Raw genomic sequence first — 12,596 nt, 5'->3', positions numbered from 1 at the left:
ATTCATGTGAAAATGGCCTTGCTTCTGAGAAAATTAAAGACAAATTAGCCTGGGTCTTCAGCTCTTTAACTGCAGCAGTAAATCCTGCTGGATTTATCAGCATACCGCCCTGAAATAATTAAAGTTTCTGACTCACCTGTTTAGCAGGTTAGCAGTTCAGATCCGATGGAGGTGAAAACTTTCGGAGCTGATCTGGGCCCGATAAAAATCCGGAATGAGCTGGAGGAAGTTTTCATCTCTGAGGACATCTGTGTGGACTTTTTCAGAATCCACGAGGAGCTGAACTTTGTCCATTTTGGTGAGTTTTCACTCCTTTCCCACCATGACTGACCGTTAGCTTAACAGGCTAACGACACGGGCCAACGGTCAACACGATTTTGTTTTTTCGAAAAACTTTATTGAATAGAAGTGAAAAGAACAAACACAAAAACAGAAATTAGCGATAATATCAAAACAACAAACACACTAAACATTATATTTAAATACTGACAGCCATTTATTATTTCTTCATGTAGTTGGACTGTGGACATGTATTTTCTATTTTTTATTTTTTTGCTTTTATAGCATTTTAAAGTGGGGCTAGTTATCAAATATTACTGATTTAAAGCATGGTTTGGATTTTTCAACTATACATTGATAACTATTACATTTTTGCTGGCGCTCTGTTGCCAGATGGAGAGGTTCTCCATTTTCAGCTCTTTAAGGCGGTCATTTGTTACCACCTTATAAAATCTAGGTCAAAGTTCAAGCTTGATTTATCATTTGCAGGTTTGCACATGAAATGAAATTGCTAATCATGACAGGAAGCGTACGATACAATAAGTCAAAATGATCTATCAAACAATGTATAATAATGAAGTTCTACATTTATATTCTGATTTATTTTCTATTCTATTGACATCATTTGAACCACGCCCTGAAGAGATTCTTGTTTTCTTTAGTGATGATTGATTTTGGTGAATAAGCAATGAAGCAATCATCACATTATACATTTGAGCCGCTGTTAATTAACTTAATTACAAATGGTTCAGATGTATGGTTTCTTGAATGGATAAATGAGTATGCAGTGAAACAGTCATGTCACCTCGATTATAGGTTTTTCCCTGCTGTATATCAGTGTGTGTGTCCTCCCACACACCTCCTCTCCAAACTGGAGGCTCCGAGTCTGAATCCTCCCCCAGGCTAATGTGATGGTGCACTACTACCCTGCCAATTAAACCCAGCATGTTCAACGTTATTTTGTATGCTGTGACTGTTAATTCAGGGGCGACGGGGGGACGGGGTTTAGAAAGACAGGAAGCCTGGACACTGCTACTGGATACGGAGAGGTGGCATCTTCAATCAGACTAAACTTTGACTGAGGGAACAAGTGTGTCACATTTCTGTGGCAAGTAAAATAATTCTAAAAATGGAAAAGACAGGAAGTGCTGACGGAGAGGGCCGAAGGGGTTTTTGTACAAGTTACAATGTATAGACTATACGTCCCCCGCCCCCCCTCCAAAAAAAATAGGTCCGCTAATTAGTTGCAAATCAATAATGACACGTGCTGAGCTGCTGTGGAACTTCTCCTTTAATTCAGGTATATCACACGCATTAAAAACACCACAAGTGACCACAGAAAATCTGCCAATGGTTGTCGCATCAGAGTATAAAAGAGTCTACCTGCACAGGCCAGAAACACAAGAACTGCTACAGCACATGTATATCAAACTCCACTGTTCATCTAAGGAGAGAAATGAAAGATATCATTGTCAAGTAACGGACCGGCACTTTTCAGTTTAGTTTTTTAGCAAGAATGTGTCAAGACAGGAAGACTTGAGAGACACAGTATATACAGTATGTAAAAAAACGAAAGAACAAAAAACCCAACAATGTCCAACTGACCAGCACTCTCCCACACAGAGACTGAGACACTGCCCTCAATTTTTGTTTGTCATCGTCAAATGTCATCAGCCAAGCCTTTGCTGCTTAGCACCTAATTAGGATAAGGACATAAAGACTGATACTCCACATCAGCAGGCTGGATAATGGGAAATTTAATTCTGCTAACTGCTTTGCTAGTGTTAATAACATTTGAGATTCAAAATGACCAGAGAGAAAGTTTCACTACTCCACAGATTCTACACTTTGACCCAGAGTGAAGCTTGTACACACATTCGTGGTCCTCAGAAGGCGAACCCAAGTGACTGGCAGATAGTTTATGTTTTTTTGAAATACAGTTAGATCCCGTAGATCCTGCTGTATACTTAGCACCGCAATTTATTGGGATTTCATTTAGTTTGAGCAGTTTATATATAAATTGTTAAGACATTATAAGTTTCAAATATTAAACCACAATCACCAAGGCTGTCATTAGATCTTATAATATATAAGCATTGTTTGGAGATCGGTGATAAATGTCGTCTCTCAGAGCAATCAAAGTGCACAAATCCTCAGCAAACAGTGATGCAACAGTATTTCTCTGCTCTGACAAGTTAAAGCTGGACTTTTGTTTTTCAGCTTCTTCAATATCTTGAAATCAGCGAGAGCACAGAAGTGAAACAACAGTTTCTTGTCTTTTGTGTTTTGTTGAAAAAAAAAAAGAGAAACGAACAAGAAAAGAAAAACCTTGAAAAGATCTGAAGAGAATCAATACTTTCCGATGTCCATACAAATTAAGAGTGGAAAAAAACACAAGCAGCCTTTTGTTTCAGCTATGATAGATATTTCTTTAAAGTTGCTTTCTTTTCTTTCTTTTTTTTTAGATTTGACAGAAAAGGTTTTCAAATAGCCCGGTCCCTGCCCTATTACATGATGACTCACATGAAAACAGTCAAAGCTATTAGCTCTAAAAAAAAAAAAAAAGGACTAGTCATACATGCCATACAATTTCACTATTGAAGGTGTATCATCATTATTATTATTATGATTAATAAAATATGTCTCGGCAGCAATTCCTCATCTAGAATATGAGCTAAAGTCGACCCACAGCTGCACAGACGTAGTGCTAGAAGAAACCTCAGAGAAGGTTTGACAACAACAGGACTGAGTACAATTTAGGAAGTTTGAGTAGAAAATACAATAACTCTATGAGCAGGCACTGTATGATTGCAACTGGGACTACAACGGATCACCGACTTTCACAGCGACACTGTATAGAAGGTATATAGAGCGTATCAACAGCAGTGCTACAGTCAGCTACAGACACCAGGTGAGAGCGATCCTCCCACAATGAAACTGAAGTGTGTAAGAAACCTCAGTCATTTGCATCACTCTGACGCCTCTGCAGTCGCTCTCCTCAGCCGACTATTTGAGGCTGCAATCAGATACAATTTTTTTTCCACTTCCTCAGAAGGACGGCGGAGTTCAGGAAGAAAGGCGAAGCACATAATGTTTTCTTTGCTGCCTTTGTTTTTCATAGTTCATTCTTTGACACCTCTGCTTGGTCCCCTGGGCTTCATTAGAGTTAAACGGACATAATTAAGCTGCTTCCCGTCAGTATCTCTCACTCGCTGATGCATAATTGGCACTTCACTGACAACAGTAGAAACTAGTATATATGTAGTGATATATAGAGTACAAATCCAACACTTGTTTACAGTCATTTCCACCATTCAAAAGCATTTTACAAAATACTACATAGAAAATTAACAACTTTGGACTAAATATCATGCTGATCAAAAAGCACTTGTTTAATCACTCCCTCTCTCACACACGCATTGTAAGGCTTCAGGGTTTCATTACGCTGTGAGCATGTCATGCAAACACCTGCGTGTTATTGACATATTCATGCCATGCAACTGTTACTCTGCACTTTGTCTACAGTGCTCTATTCTTCTCGTTTGAGACATTTAATATATTTACATGCACACAGGTACTGTATTTGTTCACTGCCAATAGCCCGGTTGCATAAAGTATATGAATATTTTTTTATTACACAGTAGACTTTTGACTTCATTCTTTGTTAAATCTTCTACAAGGATTAACCAAAAAGCTGTGAAAATGCTCAGACATTTTAATATCGTCAACTGAGGCATCTTTTTTTGTTTTTTTGTTTTAACAATCAGGACACAAGTTATCCTGAGAGACTTCACTGAACCAGAGTGGAGAGAAATTTTAACCATCCTTGATCTTTCCTGACTGCAAAATTGAATTCCCCTTTGCTGCTTTATTCTTGCCGTGGGGAGTCAGTGCAGCGACACCGAGGTGATGCCAACGGGTCTGAATGCGGACTGAAAATGTTGGCGCACCTATTGGGTGAGAAACCGTTGCCAGGCTGCACGAGATTTAATCAAACTGCCCACACTGGACGAGGCTGCTGTGACGGGCTGCAGCTGGAAAGTCCACAGTGGTCATTTATAAGGCTGAAGAGATGATATCAACCAGGTGAATATAAGTGGAAACTTTCTTATATAATCTGCAAACATGTTCTCCCCCTTCATGTGCATTCATTAACTTAGTGAGCTGGGTTTCATGCAGTTTAAAACAGAACTGGTGGCCACTAAAGACGTTAAAATCCACGTACTCCACATTACGTCACTTCTGCCTTTTCAAATCAAAGTGCAGCAGGATTAGTCCAACCTGTCGCCACGTCGTTCTAGAAAGTAGTATTTTAATGATGCACAAGAATCTGAACAATGAAACTTGATATTATTTTGACCACTTGTATACAAAATAAGTGGATTTTTAGCAAAAACATGCAGAAATATTCATCCTGCATATCCAGTTTAAAGATAGTTTTACCCAGCCATGCTGCTGTGGGGTGATGGTTTGGATGAGCCTTTAGAAGGAAAATGATTTGATTTGTTCATGAAAAACTCCACATGGCACTTTTAACGTAGAGAAAACCCTTCTGCAGTGAGTATGTTAATAGACTTCACCTTCTTTCGTTGAGAGCATAAGTACACTAACAGAATCAGATTATGGCAATCAAAGACTTTCTCCTAATTGCAAATATCATTAGCATTGTAATTGTGCTTCTGGTGTGTATGTAAATGTGACCGCTCTGTTTTTCCTCACCCGCCAGTGTACATCAAAAAAAAAAAAAAAAATCACTTTGTGAATTTTCTTCAAATCTGAGTAAAGCTTCTCTCCCCTTTAGGAATCAGTTTCTTCCAAAAAAAAAAAACAAACTTCTTTTATCTTTAAGTCCAATGATTTAATCTACCGCAGTATAAAGAGCAGTAGTCTGTAGAAACCAGTGCAAAGATCTAATGTAGCTCAGTATCCTTGGTCTTCGGCTTTAAATCCCAGAGAGCAGCTTGGTCAGTGGTACCTCTCGCTCTCCCAGCAACGTGTCCCTCTTGAGGCTGGTGCCTTTGTTCACCACCTTGAACTTCACCGACAGGTTCTTCACCTGAACGGAGCTTATTGAGTCGAAGAAGAAGTCCTCGTTGAAGACCGGATTGCGGCTGTTCTTGATGATGTTGCTCCTCTGCTTCTGCAGCTTGCCCGGGTTCAGGTAGACGGCCACGCAGCAGTTGATGCTCTTGATGTCAATGTGCTTGTCGTACAGGCTCTCTGCCGCCAGGACGCGGATCAGCAGGCGGGAGGTGCTGGAGTCATAGTTGGCGCTGATCCTCACCGCACCACCTTTGTGCAGGTTGATGGTGTGCTCTCGATGGAGGCCGTGGTCGGACGCTGCAGCGCCGCCGTGGAGGGACGGCATGTGGAGCCGTCGCTGGATGTTGGGGCTGTGCTCGGCCGAGCTGCACTCGTCGGTGGAGAGAGAGCTGTGGCGAGCAAACGTCCGCTTGGCTTTCACCACTTTGGCCTGCGTCTCCTGGGTGAAGATCTTGAGTAGAGATGCAGAGCGGGAGAGCAGAGGAGAGCTGAAGGGAGAAGACTCGGCTGAGGAGCAGGTGTCACTTTCCCCACCGCTGAAGTATCGGTAAGGATTCATGTGAGAAGAGCTGAAGTCTGCTGGATTCAGATGGTTTCCTGCCTCGCCACTTTTCCCCGCCATCTTCCTCTGGGTGTTTGGGGAGGTGATGGGGCTGGTATGTTCGGAGTGGAAGAGTGACTCTTTTCTACGAGTGTGGGGGCTTTCCTTCAAGGTGGCAAAGCCATAGGACGTCTGAGTCTTGGGAACATAAGGCAGGGACATAGCTGTCTGCGACTGAGGGTCCGCATTGGTGTCTCCGGCCACGACATCATCAGCACTCTCTATCTGGATGATGTGGCGGTTTGCTGCTCTCAGCAGGTTCTTGGTGTCTCCAGCAACCTTTGCCACCAGACGTGGACTTCTGGGGCTGCTGATCTTCCTCCCGCTGCCGATGGTTTGCTCAGACGTGGACAGCTGCAGCCCCTCTTTGGGCTTCACAACAAGAGCCTCGGGCTCTGGGGGGCAACTGACGAGCTTTGGGGGAATGAAAAAGTCTGGGATCTTGTCTGGGGTGAGGACATTGCTGTAAACTGGAGTGGTGCCTTTTTTGTCCCCGTTCTCTCCCTGTCGCAGCACGCCGGTCTCCACCGAGTCGCGGATCTTATCCAGAACCCACATGGTCCCACCGGACAGTGGGGTGTGTGGGTGTGTAGACTGAGGGTGGACAGCTATCTGCGATTAATGACACAAAGGTTTGGAGATGTAAATGACCGGAGGAGAAAACAGAGAGGTAAAAATAACACCTCGGTGTTGTTGTTGTAGCCCTGATGAGCAAACAGCCTGTGATTAAAACCTGAGGATTAAACTGAATAAACAAGAACTGAGAAGGCTACAATTAGGGCGTACAGAGTCTGAGCCTCGATGCTGGAGCTGACAACATGGTCTGGACGAAAGGCTCTCACACAGACAAACGCTGCAGCTTTAGAGGGGCTTCCAATGAACAGCTGCAGTTTCCTGAGACGTTTGGAGGTTCGTAATTTAACAAGTCTCAGTCTGCAGTGTTGCATCCTGAAACTAACAGACTACACAACAGTCACACAAAATGAAAAGGAGTCAGACTGTACAGGCTGCTCTGACTAGTTGTATAAATGTAGAGTCAAGGTGCCAAAAACAACAAAAGGACTTTTAGGGACTAAATCAGTCAAATCTAATCCTCTCTGAATTCACTTTAAATGTAAATAATTATTCAAATGGGCATTTTTTTTTCTTTAAACTTAGAGGGTCAGGGGAAAAACTTAAAGTCAGATAATAGCGATCTACTTCTTTACATCTTCACTTCCCAGTTTTATTCTTCGACTTTGAGGAAAATGATTCAGTGAAAGTTACAAACTAAAATTCAGTTCAGCAGGCGGCAGAGCAGAGAGCTCCTCTTCCACCTTTCAGTGCAGGTCTGGTTTAAAAACAACAACCTCTGAAAGAAAAAAAAGAACAACGCAATGAGACCTGACAGTTTAAACGTGTTTGTCGTGTACTCACAGCGCTCCTCTCAGGCGTCTCCTCCCCGGACAGGATGGTGCGCTCCTCGGCGCCGCTCTGCGCCCTCAGTCGGTCTCCGCTGCGGAGCCGAACGTCGCTCCTTTTATAGCTGCGGCTGACCAATAAGATCAAACTGTGTGTGTCCGTGTTTCCCAGCAGGACCAGTAGGAGACTCACTGGTTGCACATCAGGGGAAGAGGGAGCTTACAGGTGGCTTGATGCGACGCGCTCACTGGCATCATTCCGCAGCCTCTGCTGCGCCACGGTGGAAAAGACAGCCCTTCGTTTGTTTGTGTTGTTTTTGTATTGCTGCTGAAGTATTGTGTTGCCACATTACGACACATCAAGGCAACTGAATATGCGGAGGGCTGAACTTTATTTTATTAGTGGACTCACTCAGGTCCTGTTTGTTTGTGCCCTGACAAACTGTTTGTGTCAGTAAATCATTCTCGCTAACAGGACGGGGCCTATTTGAGCAGGAAAAACATGCAGCTCTGCAGACAAGCAGTGTGAAGAACATGCACCTGAGTGCTGGGTGCTCAATTTACAGCAGCTTTTTCTTCCTTAAAAAAACAACAAACAAACAAAAACCTTTTCGTTTTGTCGTCACGCCTGCGGAAACTTTGCTATGGCAACAAATACATTTGTCTTTCTAAAGCTGGAAGAGTCCCACTGACTTCATTGACCTGTCGGACAAAAAGAGCTCGGTTGTGAGCCGAGTGCCGTGCAGCTGCTGTGCTCTGAGTTCAGACGCATTCAGGCCGCCGTGCTGAACTGGACAGATTTGAGCCACTGCAGATGTCGATCACTGGTTGAGAGTGAAGGTCAGAGGCAACAGCAGCTTCTGCAAACGGCAGATCCACAGAAGAGGCGCCAGCTGTGACTGTCTCTGCCTGCTCCTGATGGACGAGCTCAGTTTCTTTGGATAGAATTGCCCTCCTTGTCACAGCTAATTGGCAGCTCACAGAGCAAAGCAACCAGAGCTTTATGGTAAATGGTTCAAAAAACTCCACTTTGGTTTCAGAAAATGGTCGAATCCGATCCAATCTGCATATCCTCAAATATTTCTGGCTGCATCCGAAACAACCACGAAGATTCATGTTTACAAACATCATCTGGGTTCTTTGTCCTCAGGGAATGTTAATATCTGCACAAAATTTCATGAAGATCAATCAAATTGACATTTTTTAACGCAAACCAAAGCGATAGATCAACTGATGTTTCTGTATCAGGAGCTCGGAGGCTGTACAGGAATCAAACACCAGCTTCCTCAGGACTGTGGCAGTCACTGAAGGAAAAATATCAAACAGCTCCACATCTGCTCTTAGATTCAGATTAAGCATCAAAGAAATCATGAGGAAAATAAACGAGCACAGCATCCCTGTGTGAGTCACATTCAGGCTCCTTTATTTTCTCTTACAGGCATCACCCTTCAAGTCAAAACTGAGTCAAACTGACCTACAAGTACAACAGAGAGCAAGTGAGATGCACCAAATCTTGTTTTGTGTTTTTCATGTAGGGATGTTAATGACTACACTCATAGTGGGAATTCATCGCAACTTAATTTAGCTATCACTGATCGAGTGGTTTTGTTTTTACTGTGATCTGTGACGATGTTTTAGAGTCTCTTCCTGACAAGGCTCTAACCAAAGTAACAATACTGTGAAAATACACACACATGACAACACAAACACATTAAAGGGGTGTGTTTCATATCTGTGCAACATTAATCTTGGCTTTCAGTAAATAGTGTCTGCAAATCCATATTCAGTCTCTCTTCACTCACACACACAGAAAACCAGGCCCGCAAGTCGCCACGCCAGATTCTTCACAAGGTGATGATTGTGAATCTGAATGTTCAGGTTCAAACTGAAACAACAGCTTCAGCCTGGCATGTAAACCATGTGAGCCATTTGAGCTGTGAATGGAGATAATTATACATTTCGCTGGCTGAATTCCTGCCAGATGTCAAGGTCTGTTGTGAAAAGCCACTTAACCATATAGATAGCAGAGTCTTCCCCCACAGCAGCCTGTAGACACTTGGCCTGCGACTCCACACAGGCATTTTACGGCTTAAATAGCTGACTGATGTCCAATTTTTAAATTAACTTCAATAAATTAATGCATTTCTTTACCATAAAGTGCCACAATAGTCAGAAAATAATGTAAAATCTTGATCCCACCCCTTAAATCGATTTGATGAGATGATTTATTAATATCTCTAGAATTCAAACAGGAGTTGTTGAAATGACAACATCTGTTGAAAGGGTGATGTCGTGGTTAGCGCGGTGTGTTCAGACCTCGGGTCAGTGCGGCTTCCTGTCTGGTACTCCAGCGTCCTTCCACAGAAGAAAGACGTGCACATTTAGGTTGCCTGGTGACTCCAAATTGTGTGAGCAAGTCTTAGTGAACGTGTCCAGCTGTGATTGGCTCCAGCGCCCCCCCCCACCCCCCACCCCCACAGGGAAAATCGGTGAAGATAACGGATGGGCTGCCATCGACCCGGTGGTCCAGCGGTCAGCACTGTCCCCTCACACTGGGACAGCTGGTCTCTGTGTTGGTACTGCAGTAGACTGACCCTCCCAACCCTGTATGGAGAATGGATGAAATAAAATGAGCTGATAGATGCTCATCGGCCTGAGGTGACAACAGACCTGAACCCCAAAGATCTGAGCAACAGGACAAAGGTATGTCCTGACATTCCATCTGCCTGACAGGTGCTTCATTTGTATTTGATCTATAATCCAAAGACCAGAACGTCATAATCCTGTTCATCATAAAGTAACAACAATAAAAACAAAACAAACAAAAAATAGGAACCAGCGATTGTTTGAGCATTAGGCAAAAAAAAAAAAAAAAAATCTACTTAAATGAAATTATTATTGTCCTTCCGCTTGTCTGATCAACTCAACACTTTAGTGCAGAAACGGCAACACAATTTTTTTCCCCATAAATCAAACAAGACATCCTTTGCAAAACATGTGAGCGTCATACCAGTCTGAACAGGTCCAGGCTCACACTGTCAACAGCTTCCTTTACAAAATAATGAGATCGATACGCAAGCGTCTGAGAATCTTCAGCACTGAAGGAAGTACAGACTACAGCCTGAGAAAAGGTTAATGTGTCTGTTCTGCTCTCATTAACAAGCCGGACACTACATCTCTGTCTGTCCGAGAGGGTGTGGAAAACACCGCAGCTGCTGCAAACTCAAAAGTTAAAAAGTGAACTTTGTCACTGAGCAGCACAGCGTCTTCCTGCCAGCCGGATGGACAGATGTACCTATTCAACAACGGGGAAGCTGTATATGTGAAAGAGTCAAAGCAGAGAGCGTTCCCTTCTCCGCTGATGTCTGATTGGCTCCCTGGGAGGACAGGAGGGAGGACTCAGGGTCGGTACGCAGAAAGCTGTCAAACAGGAGCTGCACAAAAGCTCTGCAGGACATGTAGTGTACTTCCAGGTTTGCACACCTCCTTCTACAGTGTGTGTGTGTGTGTGTGTGTGTGCCTGATTTGACTCATTGCACCTACGGTCACTCATGTTCGAGCAAGAGAAGCCTGACACGTCAGAGAGTCCATTTTTACCCCACAGCCTCTTATTGTTGCCATCCACCTTTTCTTCCTTCCTGCCAACCTACTTCCATCTTCCTCATAACTTCTGTTGCCGTGGAGACGTCTCATATCCTGACATACGTATAACCCCCCCACACCTCCCTCACTAACCAACTCTCTCGTAATTCTTCACCTCCCCAGTCGGTCACAGTCGACCTGTGGACAGACGCACATAAACCAACTGGGCCATCTACGGCTCTGGCTCACAGGGAGTCTGACTCCCAGCTGGAGGTCAGCGATGGGCGAACACATGTCCGTCAGGGTCACATCGTGAAACCACTGGCAGAGAATCACAGAGTGAAACATATGGCTCAAATCCAGTTGGGTCTATAACCTGCAGTTTGAGCTGGCGAGTGGAAAGAACGAGGAAAAAAACAAAAACAACAAAACACACAGAGGAAGAGAAGCAATTCTGCAAATGCCAGGACCGTCGGAGTGTGTTGATTTTTCTGCTCCGCTGAACTTAAACTGGCATTTGAATTGGACGCACGCAGGGCGAAAGGTCAGACCTGTCGCCACTAGAGATGAATTTGATGGACTGGTGGGGTGGGGGTGCTGATGGGATGATCCAGGGGCTGAGAGGATTGTCTCATCGACTGGTGATTTTCAAGTGCCAGATAAGAAGCAGCCATGAAGGGGGGGGGCCGCTATTTGGAGGAAAAAGAGGAAGAGGGACACAATAAGCCCTAAAAATCACTTAATGGTGCGTACAGCGTCTACTCAGGGTGGGTGATGAAAAAAAAGCAGACGTGAGCAGATGATCTGAGAAGGTGATGCATATTTTTGTTGTGTGACTGAGGAGATGACGGCGCCACCAGCTGGAGAATAAAGGCAGGAATCAGCTTCTGATGTTGACCAAAGGTTCAGAAGAGTCAGCTGAAAAAGAGAAACACATGCTTTAAATGGCACAAAGTGATAAAAACACAAAATTACTGGTAATGTCAGAGTCCATTTTGACCCTTGACCTTTTTCTATCAAGTTTATTGTCAGTCAGGTTCATACAAAACAGCCCCAGTTTAACTGGACACAAACTGTTGCTGCCCCCTAGAGGCCGAATGGAGTCACAAGATAAATTCCGATAAGAGCTGCCCTGATTATTAAAGTACAAACAGTTTGGAAGCAGACACATAACTGATCTAGGTTTGTGGGAAAACGTGTTTATCAGAATATTGAATGTTAGCACAAACATCTGATGGCGATAGTAGGATTTTATCTTTTTGAGCTGAGGAGGAAACAGGAAAGCAGATAATACGAGCTTATCTCCACAGAGAAAAACTTACTGCACTATGGTGTTTGTGCGTTTACTCAACAAAACACTGCCTCACCTGTTAAAGCGTCTGTGGGAAAATAGAAAAAGGGAGCAAAACAATTATTACAAAATGTTTCACACTGACAAGGCTCATACATTTTATCATCTACAAATTTAAGGTGAGTTGCGTTAGTTGGACAAGAAGAAATGAAAGATGTGAGCTGGAATTGAAGACAGGAAGTGACATCAGGAAGGATTAAGGAGTAAATGTGTCAGTCTCCCTCCGGTCACAGCTCCAGGTGCTGTCAGCTGTTTTTATTATTTATTACCCATTTTATCATTTAAGACTAGACGGTTCACAGCTCAGGTAACTAAAATGTCCGCTTGGTATTATGACCAA

The 12,596-nt window shown here is 43.5% G+C and overlaps 1 protein-coding gene across 1 annotated transcript; it reads right to left on the bottom strand.

Moving 5' to 3' along the window:
• Positions 1-451: 451 nt before the first annotated feature.
• Positions 452-7,670, bottom strand: LOC115042403 (C2 calcium-dependent domain-containing protein 4C). The gene is made up of 2 exons (XM_029500617.1): positions 7,340-7,670; positions 452-6,535 (listed from the first exon to the last, which is right to left on the bottom strand). Exon 2 carries the CDS (start codon positions 6,479-6,481, stop codon positions 5,222-5,224), a length of 1,260 nt encoding a protein of 419 aa, XP_029356477.1. The 5' UTR covers positions 6,482-6,535; positions 7,340-7,670; the 3' UTR covers positions 452-5,221.
• Between the last annotated feature and the right edge of the window lie 4,926 nt (positions 7,671-12,596).

Source organism: Echeneis naucrates, chromosome 4 (assembly GCF_900963305.1).
Source record: "Echeneis naucrates chromosome 4, fEcheNa1.1, whole genome shotgun sequence".
In the NCBI taxonomy this organism is placed as follows: Eukaryota; Metazoa; Chordata; class Actinopteri; order Carangiformes; family Echeneidae; genus Echeneis; species Echeneis naucrates.
Note: the sequence above shows the minus strand (reverse complement) of the source record. Positions and strands in the feature narration are given on the sequence as shown.